The 21,774-nt window shown below is 35.9% G+C and overlaps 1 protein-coding gene across 3 annotated transcripts in view; it reads right to left on the bottom strand.

Annotated features, from left to right (window-relative positions):
* Window positions 1-246: 246 nt before the first annotated feature.
* The window catches only part of CNTN1 (contactin 1), a 303,517-nt gene continuing 281,989 nt past the window's right edge, over window positions 247-21,774 (bottom strand). For 2 of the 3 annotated variants that reach the window (XM_024575713.4, XM_053921617.2), the window contains one exon: window positions 247-2,717. In XM_024575713.4, the coding sequence (XP_024431481.1) occupies window positions 2,641-2,717 (77 nt within the window). In that variant the 3' untranslated portion in view covers window positions 247-2,640. The remainder of the gene's footprint in view (window positions 2,718-21,774) is intronic. The other variant, XM_053921618.2, reaches the window with a different exon arrangement.

Consider the following 21,774-nt stretch of genomic DNA (forward strand, 5'->3'; position numbering starts at 1 on the left):
AGAGAAGGCTTTACTTGTATCAGACTCCTGACTGCAGAGTCATGCTTTTATGCCAATTCCTTGATTAGAGTATCAGCTTAAGCTCCTGGGTGTCTCTGTGTCTGTATTTGTTATTATTCATTTTTGTAGAACCTTTCAAACATTAAACTGTTCTTTAACAAGTCACATTCATTCCATGCTATTAGACTTGAAGTGGAACCTTCTAAAAATCAATTTTCAACTTCAGGTAAATTAAAAGGACAATTATTATTTCTTGGATAACAGTAAGACATTTATTTCTTTATAATTTGTTTTCATTCATAAAAAGGACAAAGCACAGTCCTATACTACTCCATTGGAAAAAATGATAAAAAATAACTAAAAAAATCAATTCAATATTTATCAGTATCAAATAAAACTACTATCACCTTTTCTGAAATACAAAGAAACAACAGATGTGTCTAGATCTATATAAAGTTTAATTAAGAATCTTGCGCCTTAAAGCAGATGATATATTAGTTCGACAACAGTTTAAAACTGATGGTCCCAGTCAGATTTGTACAGCTGTGTGAGGAAATGAAAAGCATGAGTTGTCAGTGTATGAGAGATTATAATCTACCTAATCTCTGTCACAAATTTAAAATTAAACAAATAACTTCCAAAGTCTGTTTCCTTCTTACCTTTCAGATCCATTTCATGCAAAATCTAATCAGTTTCGCTCTTTATTGCCATACATCAGAAAATAAAAGGCAAGCATGCATTTGGCAAAAGGTTTAGTTGTCGATAATATAAAAATGCCCAACATGGGTCATACTGCAAAAGGAAAACCCCGAAGTAAAGTAACAAAAACACAAACATTTGTACAGAGGCTTAGAGAGTATTCATTTCCCTAAAGTATGAAGAGGTTTTGTTTCTTTTTCAAATAATTAAATATTTTATGAAATCTTGTAATGCTCTTAAGACTGTTGACATACTTCCACTGAGAAATCATCCATTTCACCTATTTTTAAAAAGTTTCACTTTATAACAAAGAGTTAAATGTAAACTAATGAAATATTGATATTTTCATAATGAAAGCTCTAAACATTTACACATAGATATACAGTACAAAAATTATACAAATTAAAGAAAGGGGGATAAAGTAGTAATAGATCTGTTTTGCTTCCTGTAAATACTTTTTTATGAACCTATAAGGTATCCTTTCTAAAAAGATAAACTCTATCTTTAATTAGCTCGCAAGGTTGTGCTAATAAAATAGGATTATACCTCCTGAAGCATCTGACATTGCACTATTTCGTGAGCCAGCTAATCCTTATTACCCGATTTCTTTCACATTCACATTCAAACACATTTCCATGCACACCATGAAGAATGAAGAATGTGCATTTTCCTTTTCACGACTTAATGAAAACCTACAGCACCAACACTTGGGAGACATCCTAGGATGAACACATTATTTGTCTCCTCCTGGCCTTTCACGTTTGCATACTCTTCCAAGTCCCATTAGCAACATATTGATTTGGTATTTTTAGCCAGTTTTCGCTATTGCATTGAAACGGGAAGGGAGCTTAAAACTAATTTTGAAAAAAAAAAAGAAATACTGTAGTTTTTCCAACCTACAGGTGATTTCTTGATGCCACACCTTCAATAAAGAGAATTTTTACTTAAAAATGAAGCACAAAAACCAAGATATTAGAATATCATTATGTAATTCTGATATTTACTTAACTGTCATTTGTTGCTACCTGTATAAAGACTGTCACGTCCTGATTAAAAAATGGAAGCACTCTACTTTTCAAAATTCACCATTCCATGTATAAATGAATACAGCAATGTGATACCACTCTAGATAAGAGCTGTGATTTTTGAAGTTTCAAACTGATGATAAGAAAAGCATAAAATAATTTCAGAGTACAGTACAAAAGTAAAAAAAAAACACTTCATATGGTATGTTAACTTTACTATTAAAAAACTAACTTAAAAGTATTGCTGATTCTGAGAATCAAATATTTAGAAAATTACTTTCAAAATTAGAATACTAAGTTCTAGAATTTGGTTTTTAACATTCAAAATCTTTCAACTCATTCAGTAAAATGACTTGGTAATGGAATTTATGGTAAGTTGTTTCAGTTATACAGTATTATTTTTAAAGAAAACTAAAAATGTCGTGAATGATAGGGGCCATTCAAAAATGTGCGGGACCCAAAACAGAGAGGATAGTACAAGAGACTGTATTACTCTTACACTTACCACATACAATCAACATTTCAATCTCTATTAGATTTCACAACTTGTTATTAAATTTAAAGCACCTGTGTATGGTGATTTTACTTTCACTCTACAGCCTATGGAATTGAACACTGTAACTTGTCCCATTGGATTAATTCATGCAACTGTCACAGAATCAGGTTAAGTGGTTTATAAGGCATATTGGAACGAGTTAAAAATCATTTTATATCCATTTAAAAGTTTATTCTTTTGGATGAAGGGGTTCCTGAATGCCTCAGTCATAACATGTGTTGTAAATTACTTGGATAGTTTGGTAAAGAATACTTTATTTGGCTTAGGATGGAGCCGCAGGAATTGGAAGAAACTGTAGTCACTGCAGGGAGGAAGGGTGTCCTGTGAGCTGGGTCGGGAACAGCAGCTGTCACACCACATTCAGAATTCCAAGTGGACAAGGGTGCCAAAGGCAGGCAGCAGTAAGCCGAGGAGACTTGGTAATAGGGTGGATGTACCTACAAAGTAAACCAAAAATGTGTATAATATTTCATTGATAACAGTTACGATTGCTCTTTCACCCAGCTTTGGGGAAGGCCAGATTACGTAGGCCTGAAAACCAAGTGGTTCCTTAAAAACAAAACAAACAAATAAAAAAGGCTTCTCTATTCTTAGGTCATTTAAGAAAAACAGAAATATGTGATGAAGGATTTTGAGTGAGAGCATGTGATCTGTTTATACAATATGTTCATATAAAGATGATAAGATCACAAATGTTGATGTTTTCCCTATGATCTAGCAGCCCCAAATTCCTACCAGAAGCTGACAGATCAAGAACCATATATAAATAAGTAAAAAAGAAAATCTATGTGACATGGTAAAAAAATAAGATAGAGATGACAGCAAAAATACCAATAATGTTATCTGGGATAATGACATCATAGTTATAACTATTATAAGTAGATCATGTATCACTTCATATCCCGATGGTTTTAAGGTATTTAGATGCATATACTCAACGACTTCAGGAAAATATTTTGGATTATTGTAAATCATCTACTCAAATTTAAGGAACAATTTACTTGAGATATTATGCTGTGAATTAAAAACAAAAATGATGTGCCCTGGTCGGTGTGGCTCAGGTGGTTGAAGCATCATCCCATAAACCCAAAGTCTGGGGGTTTGATGACTGGTCAGGGCACACACCTAGGTTGTGGGCTCAGTCCCCAGTCAGGGTGCGTACAAGAGGCAACCAAACAGTGGATGTTTCCCCCTCACGTCTGAAACATCGACACTTCCCTTTCTTTCTCTTTCTCCTTCCCTGCCTCCCTCTCTAAAATCAATGAGCATGTCCTTGGGTGAAGATAAAAAAGTAGAAATGATGCAATAGGCTGTGACTTATGTTACATCTTTGGCTAATAATTACATTGAGAAGGGTTCTTCCTGTGGTCAAGCAATGGGTGCAGGTCCTACTCACTGGAATGCTTGAGAAAGGGATGAAAATGGGGCCAAGCAGGCATACTATTCCTTTCCACTCTCCACGCCTATTAGGCACCAACTTCAATGAACACCCTGTTGGAACAGGGATGGGCTAACAACTATAGTCAAGAGCTTGTAAATATAACAAATTTGTGTCAAACTTTGGAAGTTTATTAACAGGTTAAGTCTTTATTATTTACCATGTTCACAGGGGCCTAAGGCAGCCTTTTTTAGGAATATCCGTCATATTCAGGAAGACTAGGGGTGTTTGTCTCTAACCTCTGGTCGCAGGACCACATTCATGTTTCCTATGTGGTAGAAGGTGATTGTGTCTGTCTATCTGCACGCATGGGTTCCACGATTGCCCTCGTAGCATCATTCCGTGCTACCACCTGGAAAGCATATCAGGCCCAGATAAAGTCGTTCTTAGGAATAAGCAAGACAGTGACGATCAGAAAGTGAGGGCAGAACTGGAGGGGCGAGATAAACACTCCTCAAGTAGCTGCTCATGGCCTTGTAGACGCGGATGCTGCACTGACGTGACCGATAACAACAACGACACTAAAGACTATGAGAGCTCCTAGTTACTGTTCTACAGCCAGGAGACAGACACCGCACTGGCCTTTATGTGCATTTTGGCAGTAAAACCCCAGCTAGGATGGTGGGTCTTATTACCCTGATTTTATAGATTATGGAACCCAGAATTTAGGTAAAATGATTCGTTCATGGCCAAGGCCTGTCAGAGAGGGCAGAGCCAGGATTAGATCTCAGGTTGGCCTGGCTCCAACAGCCATACTCTTTGTACCTCTCTGCCGCTTGCTGCAGAGAGCTGTGGAAAGCACCAGTTCTAGAAAGGTATAAAGACGCGACACCCTGCACTTAATGTGTCAAGGCAAAGGCACAGGAGAATAAGTGACACATGGGAAGGCACAGCACCTAAGCCGTTTCAAAGAGTCTTTGTTTTGTGGTAGTAGTTTTTATCCTCCTATTTTCCTACCTAGAGACACTAAAGATATGCCACACCCCACACATTATTTTATTCTGATAAGATGATGAATAATAAACCTCAATCACAAGCAAAAATAAAAGAAAAAACAAACATCAGCTTTTCAATATTTGACCTCATTTAAGTGAGCTGTCTGAGAGCGACTGCAGGGTCTCGGCAGTGCTCCGTCCTTTGACCACAAGTGACATCGGCCATGCGCGCCCGTTCTGGTACTTGCCTGAATACATGGGTTGGCTCAGTGCAGACAGAATGTGGCTGCGGAAAGTTGTTCGGTCAATTGTGAATACCATTCTGAAGTTCTGGTGTTAGTATGAAAACCAAACACAGTTTCATAATTTGTGGCTTCAAGATCAGGGTATTTGATTTGTTTTAAATAAGCTCTTCATGTTTACTTGTGTTATATTTAATTTCTCTAATGGCTCAAGCTTATGTAATTGTGGTCTTCATCTTCATTTCTCTTCCACATCCCCAATACAAATTAGAGACCTAACTGAATTACTATTTAAAGTCATTTTATATGTGGGATCCTTATATTCTTGAGGGATTTTCTATATATGTATGTATATTGGTTTTATATCTAACAAAATGTACATCATAACACTGCCAACAAACGTAATTTCCATCCTTACTTGGTAGGCAGTAAATATATATTTTACTTTTCACATACCTACTGAATGTCAAACATGAAAAAAATCATCAATCCGGGCAATTGCTTTTCCCTGTTGGAACAACTGTAAAGCCAATTTAGAGTATTATATTTCTTCCACTGGATTATCTTGATTTTTTAAAATTGCCTAAACTTATTTCCTTCAGGAAAGATTCCTCATACAAGGAGCTACATATTGAGAAGCAAAATTTCAATTAAATTTCAGCAGTGTTTAACAATCTCTGTGTTTTACGGTAAGCCGAAAACTGCCCTAGGTAGTTTTGTAAAACAAATATCTTTTTTGAGGCTTAAATTTGGATACCATGGTTCAATGCAAATTCCTAGTTTTCTGCTATTGCTGATGATGCCATAATACTTCCAGCTTTATCCTTGTCACGTCACTTTTTGAGTTCATATTTATTAAAATCTCTAGATCGTGAACAACTTCAGGGCTGGGAATACATCCAAATTATAGTTTTAGCTGTATTGACTTAATTCAGCATGCAGTGAATGTTCAACTCTTAATATTATAATATGAATTCTTCCAACTGTAACCTCTGAACCTTTTCTAATTATAGAGCACAAGGTGGGAGAGAAAGCTAAAGGATGGGACAAGAGGATTAAGGAAGAAGGCAAAAGACACCACTGTGACCTGAGGTGGAAAACTTGATATTTTTTAGTATTTTATACTCTCTCTTTTGCATAATCTAACTTTCAGGGACCTGGGGCAAGGAGTGAGTTACCCATTCCCATTCATGCTTTTCCTCAGGAAATAGCAGTTGCCCCCCACCCCACCAGAGAGATAATATTAAAAGTCTATAACATTGGAAAGACATTTATTTTACTGTTCAGCCCAGGGGTCCTCCACCTTGTCTTGGTAAGATGTTACTTTGGATTCTTTCAAAGTGTGTAACTGGGTGGAGGGAAGACAGTGTTCTGAGGCGATGATTGGTTCCCTGCTGCCTAGAGGTATGCTTACTACATATTAGGTATATTAGGTACGTATTGGTGGATGTTTACCGTTGAAAATGCTTGCATTCAATAAAACTCCTGCTGGGAGAGCAGCAAGTTCAGGGAAGTGAAAGAGTAAAATTCTGTCAGGAGATGAAGGTAAAATTCAGCTTAGATGGAAAAAGAACAAAGTTGCCTGTTTTTGGTCAGGTTAGTATGACAGACATGGATAAAGCCAACTTCACTAGAGACACTTCCAGGGTCACATGGCAGGTGGATGAAGCTTCATTGAGTGGCCAGCGCTGTTCTCATCTGTGATACCCTGAGCCTGCTCTACTCTTTCCATCTATTGCTGGGAATACTCAATTGTTAAACTGCCCTCCCCTCCTCACGGCCCCCAGCCCTAGTTAATCCCTGCTTCTCCTACCCCCACCTCAGAAACAGAACTGATGGCTTCTTCCCTTAGGCACTCCTCTGAATTCTTCAGCAGGAATTCAGGAAGATGCTTTTCCTTCCCACTTGAGTACCGTTTCACGAATGTTCTGGAGTATATTTCCTTGGCTGCATCCAGTCCATTACTGGTATTCTGACTAGTCAGACTACAGGGGTGCACTTGGACTTTGGTTGCTTAGGTTTCAACTGAACAAATGGGAAAATATGAGGATCAGTAGGCAGGCCACTGTCATAGTAGGAGTATAAGGATTAACTGCGGATAATACCATGGGGCTCTGGGCCCAGACAAAGAAAGTAAAGTTCAAATCCTGCCTCTGCCTTCTATTGCTGAGGTAATCTTGAGCATACTTTTATGCCTTAGTTCCTTCAACTATAAAATGGAGACAATGAGTATATCCTATAGCTTTATTGTGAGAATTGAGAAGCTGTCCGTTGGTGGTTCTTATGCATATTTTGGCAGCACGACATTTCCTCACAAGCAACTGTATGCGGGAGCCCATTACTGAACTAGGAGGGAGAGGGAATGCTTTATTCAAATATGGGTCTGTGGCAGGAAGCCACCAGAGTTTTGCCTCATGGGGGTACCAGTACTTCCCCAAAGCCCATCATCCATGCAACATGTGAGCTCTGCTTATCAAGGTTTAAAAATAGATGCTTCATGTAGGTAACTTCAGTAAATGACTAGGAGAAAACTCCTGCAAGTGTAGAAATTCATAATACATTTGAAATTTATCTGTTATTATAGACCTTGTTTTTATCCAACTATTCTTTGAAAAGTAGTTGGATAAAAAGCAAAGCAAAAACAACTAAAACAGGTGTTCCCTGTACATAAATTACATTAGAGACATACATGTCTACCTACTGTTTCCCAATCACACATTGAGCCCTCTTAGATTACAAACATTCCCGAGTGTCCTTTCGCCTATCAACACTGGACACAGGGAACTTTTCTGCAGTAGTCTAGCTCAAGTGTTACCTCCTCTGTCGTATGGTAGTGGAGATCTTTGCTTTTAGCGACAGGAACCCAACTGAAGCAAGAGCCAATGTTGTGCCACTTTGGGACAACCAGAGAAAGTTAATGAACACCTGCATCTTCCATGTATCTGACTTTCATCTCTTCTTCCTTTGCATATTGCCTCATCCTCTTAGACTAACTTCTCCAGATACACAAGAGCACCAAGCTCACAATCACATATTCTCAAGATCAAAGAGATGATATCTTTTACCCTAACTCTAGTGGAAAAATTATCAAGGGAAGATTCTGATTTGTAAATTCTGGGTCACAACCCACCCACAGACCAATCACTATGGCTGAAGTAATGGATTTTTATGATGGAACTAGCTTGGAACAGGTTCCTATACCTCCACCAATTCCTGGGGCCAAGGAGGTAGGGTCACTTAAGAAGGTGTCAATTTTCATTCTGACCTCAGGTACTTGCTACAGTATTTTCCACAGTCAAAGGTCTGTGTGGATTCAGGAGCAAAGAGGGATTCCGGGAAAAGAGAGAGTACATTTTAACTAAAAAGTCCAGATGCACACTGAGAGTCACCAAAAGCAAGAGAATCATCCTAATCTCCCAAACTTGTTGACCATAGCAAACTTTTTGCCAAGAGGTATTATCATAAGAACATGCTGTTCTGTCTACAACTTTGGAAAATGTTTTTTGTGGTAATTAGAAAAGTGTTTCATGCAATTACTCACCTGCATTATTCACAACCTCTCTAACTTGCTTTCCTCAACTGCTTGAGGCTAATCAAGATAAGAAAAGCAATTGATCCATCTGGCTACTGAAGACTTGAAGAACATTTCTGTAAATTACTCAAGGTACAGGATCCATTTTTATGAGGGATCACTGAGAACTACTCATGATAGGGGCAGCATTAGAATGTGTGGGATTAGAAACTAACTTTTTTTGGTAGAATATACAAATATGTATGGTTGTATTTACTCTGAGATCTGGAATTTAAGCAGATATGATTATTACATAAAGAAAAACAAGCTAAGAAATTTAATCAACTACTGTGGCTTGGTCTTACATGGTTGGTATTTCTAACTGTATTTGTAGAGGAAGGCCTATTTGGAATTTGTCATTTTACAAATTGATTCAGTTATAAGAATTTAACTGAAAAAAATGGTAAAGTAGAAGTTAAGAGCTTTGTTTTTGGACTTAGCCTAACCAATTGGGAATTCTGAGTCAATGTTTTAAAAGTATACTTTCAGCAAATTATTTAATTGTGTCTGTTTCCCCACTCAGTTGTTGAGGATGAGGTGAGGAAATGGTACTTACTTTCATCCATTTGTGATGGAAGTGCATGAAAACAAAGGTTAAAGGAGAGAATGCACTTCCTTCCTTTGACATAGTGAAACATAGTGCATGGATGAATTTTCAGCAAAGATAGTTTTAAAAATTCATGCACTCCAATTTTCATGCAGAACTTAACACTTACTTAAAAATGGGAAGCCACTGGGGCAAAGACAAAGAGTAAAAAGTTTGTCTTGGCTACTTGGATTTTACAAAATGTCCACGACAAAACACAATATTAGAATTTTTATTGACTAATTAGAGAATTTTCATGTTGTAGTGTTCCTTCTTACTTTCATATTTTCTCTTGCAAGATTTCCCCCCCTAGATTCCACCTCATTTTCTAATCTGTCTGCATGTTATCCACTGAAATTATAGAATAGAGTCAAGGTGTAAAATGTACAGGCTTATCAAGTAAAAAAGCTTTGCTCTCTTGGAAATTGGCATAGAATTTGTAATAAGACGCCTGCAATTCAGTAAGGTTAATGTTAAACTTTCCTTTAGGCTATATAGCCAAATTATTTTAATGAGTTGTCTAATGTTTATGAAAAATTAAAAGAGGTGTCTTTCCAGAAAGTTAGTTGGGTTTGCTTCAAATAGGTCTCTTGGGAATAATTCTGAGACATTTTTCAACTTCATATGAATTATTACAAGCATTAACTAACTACCTGCCTTTGACAAAATGAAGTCATGGTTATTTACCCCAAATGATTTTAAGAATTTCTGGGAAAGAAAACAAAAGAAAAATCAGAAGATAAAATCCATTTGACCTTTGAGGTATAGCAGCTTAAAAAAAAAGAACTACCAACATAAATTTTTAACGAAAAATGTTCAATGACAAGATTCATAATATTCATAAAATAATCCCAAAGAAGTTGTTTAGGGAAGTGCACATGTCCAAGTAATGAGCGCTGGGTACGGGTGGAGTGGTGTGGAGTGGATAACTTCCTCAACAAGTTTATAAAGGATGCAAAAGCAAATTTCTTCTAGGAGTCAGTTCAAGTATTCATCAAGGCATTCCAAAATTATAATCATGCCTAAGGGTAATTTGGTGAAAGCAGTTCAGGGGCCACTAATATATCTTAAATGAATCTGATGGTCTAGCTTGATTTAAGGACAAATTAAGATATAAACAGTGTACAATTAGCCTGGGACAAATGGCTGTTGGGGTTGGGTAATGTATACAAGGAGGTTCATTATATTACTCTGTCTGTTCTTGTCTACTCTTGGGTGTGTTTGAAATTCTCTATAATAAAATCTTAAATGAGTTAAAAACAGAAGTTCTTCACATATAGGGTCAACTGACCCATAGAGAGATTTCAGTGCTTTAATAACTCTCCTGAAATTATGTACAAAATATTTCATGTATGAGTATATGTTCATTTTTTTTTCCTGTGGAGGAGGTCCAAGACTCTGACCAGATGCTTAGGAGTCAATTTTGCTAACATAAGAGCAATTGGAATAAGCAGCTTTCCTAACTTTTAGCCCACCCTTCATGAGGACTAGTTCTTGCCACTGATGTTTGTAACAGAAATGGGGAAATAGAGATTTTAAGACTAAGGTCTGTTACACAGATCCTGAAGTACAACTGAGACTTTCCAAACCATGAAGTTCCTGAAACCAATGTGATAGAAGAATTTGTGATTGAAGAATCTAAGTCTTATGAGAAAACAGCATGGGAGGAATTGAAGAGACAAATTAAACATTGAAAGCTGTTACACAGCAACTTTTAAAAAATATATTTTTGGTTTTGCCTTTGGATACCTATTTTATCAAATTGTCTGTGTATGTACCAGTTTGTTTATTTTGATTTTGATATTTTTTTCTCCTTATGTCTCTTTGAGATAGCAAAATGCTCAGTTATATTAAGAATTAAGAAGGAAAAAAAACAGCTTAAGACCTACTTCCAATTCCAATAGCTAGTTGCATAACTTTAGGCAAAAGAGAATATTTGGACTCCAGATGTGGCTCTGAAGCTGGTGTGATCTTTGGCCATTTTACTTGTCACAGATGTGGATTTTCCTTCTGTAAAATGATAGGGTTCAATGTTCTAAATCCTTAGGTTCCTACTATGGACATGACTCTGCTTCTAAGCAAACCATATGTATTTAAGAATACCAAACGTTGAGCCATAAAATTTGCAAGCATATTTGTTATATTTCTCCTTATTCATGATAATCAAAGTTGATATTACTCCATAAATATATACTGAAATCTTGATCACATAAGTGATAGTGGCTTTGATGGGTTTTTAAATCTGGTGAAACCCACTAATCTTGTTGCTCCTATTTGTTTGGCAATTATGAGCCCATGTGCCAAATAAAATAGATTTCTTTTTGGCCAGGGGTTAATGGTTTGCTGGCAGCTTGTCCCAGCAGTTGTATTCATTCCTGACTGTTGACTCTGGCCCTTTCCCTCTCAGAAAATGCTAGATTGCCAGAATGCATTCCTTTTTGAAAATGGAGCAAGCATTTCCAATAGAGTAAAGACCAATTATTTGCTGGAAAATGTAAAAGTAACTTCTAACTGCCTATTGGCCAACAAGCACATGCTCACACATGCTCAAATAACATTATTTGGGGGCAAGATGAGACTATAATTATAAGGACTTTTATAATTGGCTCACCTACTTCTTTGGAAATGCAAAGTGATGCTTCACAAGAGCATGAGATTTGAGATTAGAAAGAATTTTATTTGAATTCTATTGCCCTCACTTGAGTGTGTGACCTCTCACAAGATACTTAACTTCTTTTATTTAATTTATTTTTTTAGAAAGAAAATAATTTTAATTATTTGAAAACTAAAATGCCTTTATTAGAAAGATTTTAAATAGCAAAATGTTCATTATCTTATTATGCTACTTGATTTTATTCTATATAATTTAGAGTAATCTAAATTATATTTTATAGCCATTTCTGTATCCTACTCAGAAGAGAGAAAGAAGGAGCTTACACCCTTTGCAACAGCATGGATGGAACTGGAGAGCATTATGCTAAGTGAATAAGCCAGACGGTGAGGGACAAATACCATATGATCTCACCTTTAACTGGAACATAATCAACAGAAGAAAAAAGCAAACAAAATATAACCAGAGAAAGATACTTAACTTCTTAGAGCCTTCATTGCTTTATCTGTAAAATGAAGAGCATAATACTTACATAGCAGTGCATGTGTGAGAATTGAATTTAAAATGCTTAAAATGCATAGTAAAAGCTATCTAATAATTGTGACTTTGAAATGCAAAATTTAGTTTGTTCATTTTAAAAATAACTTTTCAGTGAATATTTAGTAAGAATATACTGGGCCTGGGGGGTGGGGGATGGGGGTGGGAAACAGAAGAAACCCAGACCTCAGAATTTGGATCTTATTTTATAAAATGTATAACATACATTTAATGGGTTTCATGGGGTTTTTTTCCCCCTCATTTTAAACAAAATCTTTAACAAATAACATGCCAGTTCTTTACTTGTGATTAATTCACAAACAGCCAGAGCCAACTAGATCATCTGTGCATTTGGCTTTGGAAATAGTGTTTTGACAGACCATTCTTTGGGGGGGGGGTGGATAGCCCCCGCTTTGTGGGGTACATCACACTACCGCCAGGATCAGTTTCTCTCAACCGTGAGTAAAGTGACAGAGAAAGGGGACTTCAAATGCCCATTCTAAGTCGCCATACTAAAACAAACAAAAACAAAAAACAAGTACAGTATTAAATTATTTCTTTCACTGCCCTGACTTTGCCTTCCCCCAATCAGTTTTTGAGGCAAAAAGATGGCAAGTAGAGACAGAAAGTTTAAGAGTTTGTGTATGTCTCATGCTAAGGCAACTGGTCCTCTTTAGTCCCAGGCTTGAGGGACCACTTGAGTACATCTGTGGTTAAGACGTTCTGGAGATTTTTAGGAGCTACAGATACATGGTCCACTGGGTGTACTTAGAAATGACAAAGGACTATGACCATCATCCTTCCTACCTCCCACACAGACACACTTGCTTCTTTCACAGGCTCCTCTCTTTATGCTTTTGGGGAGACCGGCTGGTGTTTTGGAATACTGACAATAAAAGGTAAGAGTAAATCTAATTGGTTGTGACAGTCAGTTTTCCTTAAACTTATTATATCTAATCAAAAGAAATTCAAATTAAGGGAAGCAAGCAGATATATCTTTCCACAAAGCCCACTGGGTTCTTCTCTGTTCTTTTACATAAATTTGAATAATTAATCTTTTTCTGATTTTAATATCCATGTTCCAAGTCATAGTGGGGCAAAATGTTTATTTCCAAGTGAAACAATGGAATCTAAAAGGCCTACCCTATCATGTGGCTGAATGTCATAACTATTCATTCATAGAGGGTCTTTTTGTATGGGCATCCTTAAAATTATAGGAAAGATGACATATTTTTAGAAGGTATACATTTGCATGCCTATTTTTAGTACCAATATCTGTGAAAGAAATCACTCCCTAGTCCTAGGAAAGGATAGGGATGTTGCATTTTAATTTTCCTTAGAACAGCAGGCCCTTCAAGAAGATGAGAGCTATGGGGATGACACTGAAAAACCTCTGTCAACTGGTGCAATGAGCCCCAAATTGGAAGTTGTATCCAGTTCCTGTGGCTTCTTGTGGGGAGCCTAGTTAGCGGCAGCCATTCAAGTGGCTGGCCTACCCGGGCATGACGTCCATTTCACATGCTGGTTTTATCAAAGTATACATGCAGATTAATTTCAATTTAAAATTTATATCTGCTTCTCTTTTTAAATAAAATCACCTAACAATGAGGAAAATTGCAACATTTAAATATAAATAGTGATGCTATGAGAATAATAAAAGGGAGATATTTTTTAAGTACTTAATTCACTTATAAGTATTCTGTACAGTCTGGCCCATACCACGTCATCCACAAATATCTGTTTAATGATGTTTTTATTTTTATCATTTATTAGGTGCCCACTCTGTCCAGGAAAGTTTGCAACATATTATTTTGCTTAATTCTTGTAATATACAGTTGAAGCATGTATTGTTGTTCTCCTTTACAGATGAGGGTCCTACAGCTCAAATTTCCCACCTAGTACAAGGCAAAATTGAGTATTAAATTCAAACCTGATTATAAGCTCAGTGCTATTTCTCTCCCCTGGTGCTTCATAAATATCTTTTAATATGTTAAGAGAATGCAGTAATCCAATCTTCCTTAATATGTCCAGTTGAGAGAGTTGAAAGTCACCACCAGTACCTAAGCACCTCCTTAACTACAAAAGCTAAGGATCGATCCTAGCCCCTCTCTGGTTTCACGTGGTGATTCAGACACAACTAACTTGGACGATTTCCCAGGGTAAAACTGGGGGAAAATTCTCATTTGATCTTTCTTGATTCATCTTTGCTTCGGGCTATAACAAATGAGTGACTCACCTGTTTCAGGCAATGTTTTGGTATTTAAGATTTTCTTCCTACTATGTTCCTGAACTCATTTGTTCAGACCTCGGGGGCTTACTGCAGGGTTCAGTGTCATCCATCTGTCAACAAGGATTAATTGGTCCCTCACTGTGTTTTCACATGCACACAAAGTTCTTAAAAGACAGTCTGAATTCATGGAATCTAAGCAGCTATTAAGAGGATCATAACCCAACGAATCTCTTCTCTTTTACTTCCACAGGAGAAACTATTCCTCAGCTCTTTGAACAGTAGTTGGAAGTGTGTGAGGAGTTAGTAACTGGAAGACAGTGCTGATCTTTAAAAGAACTTCTAAGAGTTTATGCTTGTTCAGCTTCTCATTCAGAAGTTATAAAAATAATTCCAATCACTTGGAAAGGATTTGCATGGAATTTCCTTGGCTCTGTTTATATGTTTTTCAGAATTTATTTTCTTACCTAAAAGCTCATTCCTAGGCTTTTTTTCATGGTGCTAAACCCTGAAATTGTAAGCTCTTTCCAAATTCTTCTTGGGTTCAAACAAGTGGAATAAAATTGGCTTTCATCACTTCTGTAAGAAGTTTAAAAAAATCAAGAGAGTAGTTACTCCTTGCTAACTACCAGGAATTCTGTCAAATTCTGAAAGAGACCATTTTGTTTATATTGAACAAGGCTAATTCCCAAAAAGTGAATGAAAACTCAACTTCGTCTTCGAACATCTGTATTTCTGCCAGTACCACCAGACTTCCAGTCACTCCATTATAAAATGTTGGGAGTCGTGCGCTCTTCTCTCCTCAGACCTCGTATCTTGTGCCTTCGTGTCTCTTGAGAACATATTTTGTTCAGAGGGACTTTTAGATGTTAGTCAATAATGACATGCTAATATGTTTGAAATAACAAACACTGAGAGAAATATTAGAGCAGTGCTTCATTTTTGACATACTATGCCTTACCTGGACCTACTATGTCTACCTGTTGTTTACCTTACCTGGTTTTTCTAAGGTGGAGTTCTTCAGATTTTGTCCCAGGACCAACTTCTGTCTCCCCCTTCCTTCCAAGTTTCTATCACTATTTTGATAACATTTGCCCATGCTTCTACATTACTTAACTCAGTCAATGATGTCACTTTGCACTTAATTATTCACAACAGAAAATGCAAAGTCATTTTAAAAATGCATTTACTCTCTCACATGCAATATACCAACTTGGTCACCAAGTACAATGGATTCGATCTCCAATATGAATCCAGAATCACTCCCCTCCACTCTCACTACTGCTTCTGCTTTAGAAACTCAGGACCTCATCACCTCTTACTCAAACACAAGAAAAAGTATAATATGAAAAAAATGAAAACCCTGGATTCAATGTGCCCCTTTTCACAGTCTCACTGGAACCTACCACTGTATCTTCCCCCCTCTCCTTTTGGTATCTTGTATCCTGGATTCACTGAATGAGATGCCAGTTGCACGTATTCTCAAAGTTCACATCACATCCTCTGGTGGAATGCCTTTCTGTTCCTTCTTATGCCTGAAAAATTCCTGATCTTACAAATTCATCAAAAGTGTCATCCTGTAAAACAATTACTTCCTCCTCAGTGCTTGTTTCTACAACACTTAACACATGTGCTGCAAATACTTTTCCACCTGTCATAATCTCTGATGAGTTTAGGGCTTCTTGACAAAGAGACCATGTTTTTATTTAGCTTCAAACCTCCAGGGACTGAGACTTACTTAACACGCTTGCTGCTCAGCACATTTTTATTGAATGAGTTGAACTAATGGTCAGAATCCTTTTTTTCATTTCTTTCACTGATTTGGATTTTTTCCCTTTTGCCACAGTTCTACCCATGATCTCCCTTTCTCTATGCATGGCCCAGAAATACCATTCCTGAGAAAAAGTAATATAAGAAATTAGTTTCTCTATAAAATCTTCCATGGGTTTGTAAGCTCAAAATTAAACAATCATCTATATCCACTTTAGTGCTCCATTCAGAAATGTGAGCAAACAAGGTTTTGAAATGGTATTCTACATTCTGAGAATGCCTTTGTTTGTTAGCCATAGGTGAGTTTTATAACGAAGATCCAAAAGAAAGTAAGAGTCCACCAAGAGAGACTAGAGGGAGGCACACTAAATCTTTACTATTTTCTCGCTTGTGCGAGTTCTGGTAATGAAGGTGTCAGATGTACCACCTTTCTTGCTTTCTGCAGTGATTGTGGCCTATTTTAAGTTGAGAATGTGTTTTGAATATAATTTTGGACCAGGAAAATGAGGCCACTCCTTTAAAGGAACATACTTAGATAATAGTTTAATTTGACTATATAATTGTGGTCTTGATATTTTATCTTTGACTCAGATGAATTTTCCTCTTGCAAAGTGACTCTGATCATATTCTCACTGTGATTTTCCACCTTTTGTCTAGTTAACTTTGCTTCCTACATCTCATGTTTCAGGAAAAATATATATTCTAGAACAGTAGGCATTGACAACACTCCTTACTTTACAGAGAAATGCTTGTAATCAAATATGCCCTATAAAATATTTATAACACTGACTTTACTCTTATCTGTGACATATCTTACTCATCCCCCTAAATTGTTGCTATAATTCCTAGCATAATTTATTATTCATTTTGTTCACTTCAAATTTTAGTCCAGTAAGTCTTCTTCCAGGAAGAATAGTAGATATTTAAAAATATAACATAATTTCAAATAATCACATAAAAAAGAACATCCATAATTTTCTATTTTCAATGTTTCTCTTTTAACATAATTTGCTTTATGTTTTAGGTTTCGTCTTGGGTTATAAACTCTTTGTAATCTTAGAATCTCATATGCCAGCTTTCCATCTGCCATGAAAATTATTATACTAAATATATAATCACTTTTTAATTGTGTCAATTTTTATTACTTTTAAACATTTTCTCTTTAGATTTATTGGCTCTCACATTTTAGAATACATTCTTTATGGCTTTATATATTTTAAAATTTCTTTTTAGTTCATATTTTAATCAGAAAGCATAGATTAGAAATCTGATACGTGTGTCATATAGTTCTTGAGGGTGAATACATGTTTTTAAGATGTTTATGATCTAAGTCTTTTAGACATTTAATACATCAGGATTTTTAAAGTAACTTTTTTTGCTAGTTTAATTAAAAAAAATATTAAATCAAGATGCTTTGCCAGGTTCTTTGGAGAATAAACTATAAATATTACATACTTATGTATGTAAGTAAATAGTTATATGCTACCTCATTCTAAAAAGGCTTTGAGATAGTTTGCAAAGATACGTAAATTATGAGAATGGGAAAAAGAAGAAAATAAAGCAGAAGAAAAATAAGTTTAAGAAAATTGAGATAAAGCTAAAAGATAATTATACTCAAACAGCAACACCATCAACCAACGCTACAACTAATATCACTAATATTTGTCAAGTGTCTCTGATGTTCCAGGCACATTTAAAAAGCGCTTTACCTATATAACGTTACTCTTAATTAAAATAGATAATGTTTTATATACTTGGTTAGAGGTATGTTGGCACATGGCTCTGAGCTTTGGCCAGGCAATGCAAATAGATCAGTCATTAAGTTCACTATCCAAAAGATAAACAACACGTAATGGGCTTAAGGAAAGCCCATCTCCTTCTGTCTGGTCCTGAGATGAGAGAATGGATGCAGGACAAGGGACAGTCCAGCTGGGCAGGTAGCTGGAATAGCAATCCCTAAAGGATGATAACACAGGACTGAGAGTTCAACAAATTAGAGAAGTGTATTTACCAGAGGGGTTGTTTTTCTTCTCCCCCTCCTCCTACCCAGGTTCTTTTAAAGGAGAGCACTCTATTAAAGGAGGATATTGATAACCTAATTAGAGGATGTATATATGAAGAATGAAGTTCCTATTAAATATGCTCTGGTAAGTAATATCTAAGCTGCCTACAGATTTGTGTAACTATATGCATTTTGCTTTCTTGAGTGTGTGTGTGTGTGTGTATTGGGCTGGTGGTGGTGTTGAGGAGATGAATGTTTCTAGAATTTAAACAGAGTGGTCCTCCTGCTTGTCCTTCCTCTAACAAGATCTCCATTAAACAGCGTACAGGAATTTCAAGAATATGAATTTAATATAAATATTAAAATATTCTATTTAAATGTTTATTCATTAGTGTGGCTCAGGGGTCAGCCCTCCTGGAGAGGGTTTTCAGTCATCATTCTTTAAAGCGAGAGTGCTATGCAGTACATTGAAATTTATCCTAAACAATCATGGAATAATATGATGATAGATTTTGTATAATTTTTTTTTGTTTCTGTACTTTTAAAAAAAATAATGCTCCTCAGTACAAGCTAATAACAGAACACCAAACTACAATTTAATAAACACTAATTCTATGAGGTGCAAAACAATGTCTTTTAAAAACACAGCTCACTGAAGTGTTGGATCCATCAGTTCATGAAATTGCTTGTGTCTCCTGGGAACGGGTGGAAGGGGTATACCCATAGAGCAGGCACTCCTCTTCACAGGGGCAATAGGACCCCCATGTAGGTGAGAATTGGTTTTTATGGGCTGATATAATGTTTTGCCATCTCCAAAGGGTTACAGAACATAAACAGATATGCAGTGTATATGTGGTATTAAAATTTCATGGGTGGCAGCAGGTGCTAGGGAAAAATATGCAAAAAGGCTTTTTAGGGAGGCAATAATGAAAAACATTAAGAAACACTGATATAGAGTACTGGCTCTTGCATCATGTTTTCATTTGGAATTGGGTGGCAATATTTAAGGTACATGAAAACAGGTTTTAATGAATTTATGTATTACTCACAATAACAGTAAGAACTTATCATTTACTACTTACAAAAGTAGGTCATAATTTATTCATCATATACTGCATAAAAGGTAAACACTATTATTCTGATTTTACATGTAAAGAATAGAGTATACTTATGCTAAATGTTCAAGGCACATAGATAATCAAATATATGCAAATATACAGGAATATTATAGGCATCTTAATTAGAGAAATCCAGTTTTGCAGGATACTGGAAAATCAATAGGATGAGATCAATGGTAGGTCTAGGTGGGAGAGGGTGGAAAAACTGCTAGAGTTAGGAGGAGATTTGAAGGAATAAATAGGAAAGGTAAGAGTTAGCAGTCTGAAAATAGAACACTTAAACTGAAAATTTTTAATTTTTTTCATTTATTAGTAATATAGAGATGTGCAAGGGTTCTGACTCTCTTTGCGTATTATAGTGCCTTGGCTGTCTGTGAGTCTCTGAGAATACTCAAAATGATGCTTTCACATGCACAAGATACAATGTGCGGAATTAAAAGGAAATCAATTATACTGAAATGCATTTATATAAATATCAACAAAACAAAAATATATGCTTCTTAATTCATAAAAATTGTGTGCTTACTAGCAATTAAATAATAAAAACTAAGTTCAGATCTAATAAATGTCATATTTTTGAAGAAGTGATATTGAAACAGCTGACACATGAGAATATCTGTGATTATAATTAGTGATGGTGATTGGTTTCTTAAATGTATATTTGAGGAATATAATCCATTTTAGTTAGAAATTAGAGAAAATTACAGTGTCTTTTTCATCTCATTCAAGTTTTAGGGATCTCTCAAGTTCTAGTTTACACTAAAGTCTGTGACCCCCTGTCTAATTGTGATCATGGGTGGGTGGCTGAGGCAGGGCAGGGGACAAGGTCATCAGGAAAGAGGAATTAAGAGGCCAGGGCATTGGTAGGATATCTACACAGATGTTGATAGCCAAAGAATTCGCAACTTCCAGGTACATCTGTACTTTGAGGCATCTCCTATGGGTCCTGCTGAGCTGGTCCTCTGTGATTTATGACACCCTTCTTTCTTCCTGCGTTATGGCTGTGGGACCAAGGCTGGTGGTTTGCTTTAGAGATGAAAGTCAATGGTACAGGACTTGGAGTGGTGGGTTATACAGAAGAATGACTACTGGCTAGAGAAAGCCATACTCTTGGAATATGTTGTAAGTGATTTATTTTCTCTTGGTCTGGCTCATTTTGCAGAAGGTGTCTGTAAAAAGTGCCTCTGGAATGTCCTTTGGTCCACTGCATTGCTTTCATACTGTGAATAACCTACCAAGGGGCCTGGCTTCCAGCCTTACCCAGCTATGGGAAGTATTTTGAGACCTAAACATTCCTTCATAAATCACTAATGTTGGTCCCTAATGTAGTATCAAATGGACCATTTTAATATGTTCATATATCACTTTCCAGTTTAAGTGTTTAATATTCCCTCTTATTATAACAGTAAAGGTTTCCAGATCTACTTGTGAGAAACTTCCAGGGATTGATTTTTAACAATAACAAAATCATTTTCCTTTCTAAATGGTTTCAAATTTACGTTACAGTGGGTAAGTGTCAAACCTCAGGAGGGAAAATTTAAAACCCAGCTCTCTCAGCACAAACAACTATCTGAGAGGGTTACAAATTTTAATATAGCCTATATTGTCTCAGAGGAAAATTAATTTTGAAGTGATGTTTTCATGGATGATGCATATAACAATTCAAGATAGTATAATTATTTTAATTCATTTATTTGTTGCTCTTATTTCAGGAGAGAATATAAAGTAATATCTTATAATTTGAGGGGAGGTACATCTATCTTAATATTCCTTCCTTAGGATCATAGACTATTTAAAATCCCTTTGAGTATACAGAATAGATATCTTTATATAATTTTATGCCACTAATATACTGATATTCATAAAAATGCAAAATTGAACTAATAATCAAAATTATGCATATAAGGTATACCATTGCAAAAAATTATTCATTTTCTTATGATAAATTTGTAATGCAAAATATTATGAGCCCTCACAAAATTTGTTCAAACTGTATGATGACATTCTACAAAGCTTGGTATTATGCAAACAAGATAAGAAAAACAGATTACTATCTAGGAAAACTAGAATTTTGTTGTTGCCCAAAATTCAGAAAACTAAAACCCATCTTTGAATCAAGGTATTTCTCTTTGAACCATTGGTTCATTTTCTGAAACTTCTTCAATGTAATTATATTCTTCAAAAATGATAAATTCCTTTATTTACAACCCCCTTTTCCAAAGCACTTATTCTATCTGGGAATTCCTTCTCATGCTAGGTCCTAATTTCAGTTCCATCAGCAATATTCTCTCCATTGTCTACTCTGTTAGTACAACTTTCTAAATTTAAAAAAGACCACCAAATGTAGCTCTGGAGGGGACAGGAATATCTAATGGCATTTGAGAATTATGGATTATCTAATCTAAAATATAAAACAAAGCAAAACATTTACAATTTTCTTATGGCAGTAGTGACAAA

The sequence above is a fragment of the Desmodus rotundus genome, chromosome 3 (assembly GCF_022682495.2).
Source record: "Desmodus rotundus isolate HL8 chromosome 3, HLdesRot8A.1, whole genome shotgun sequence".
Lineage (NCBI taxonomy): Eukaryota > Metazoa > Chordata > Mammalia > Chiroptera > Phyllostomidae > Desmodus > Desmodus rotundus.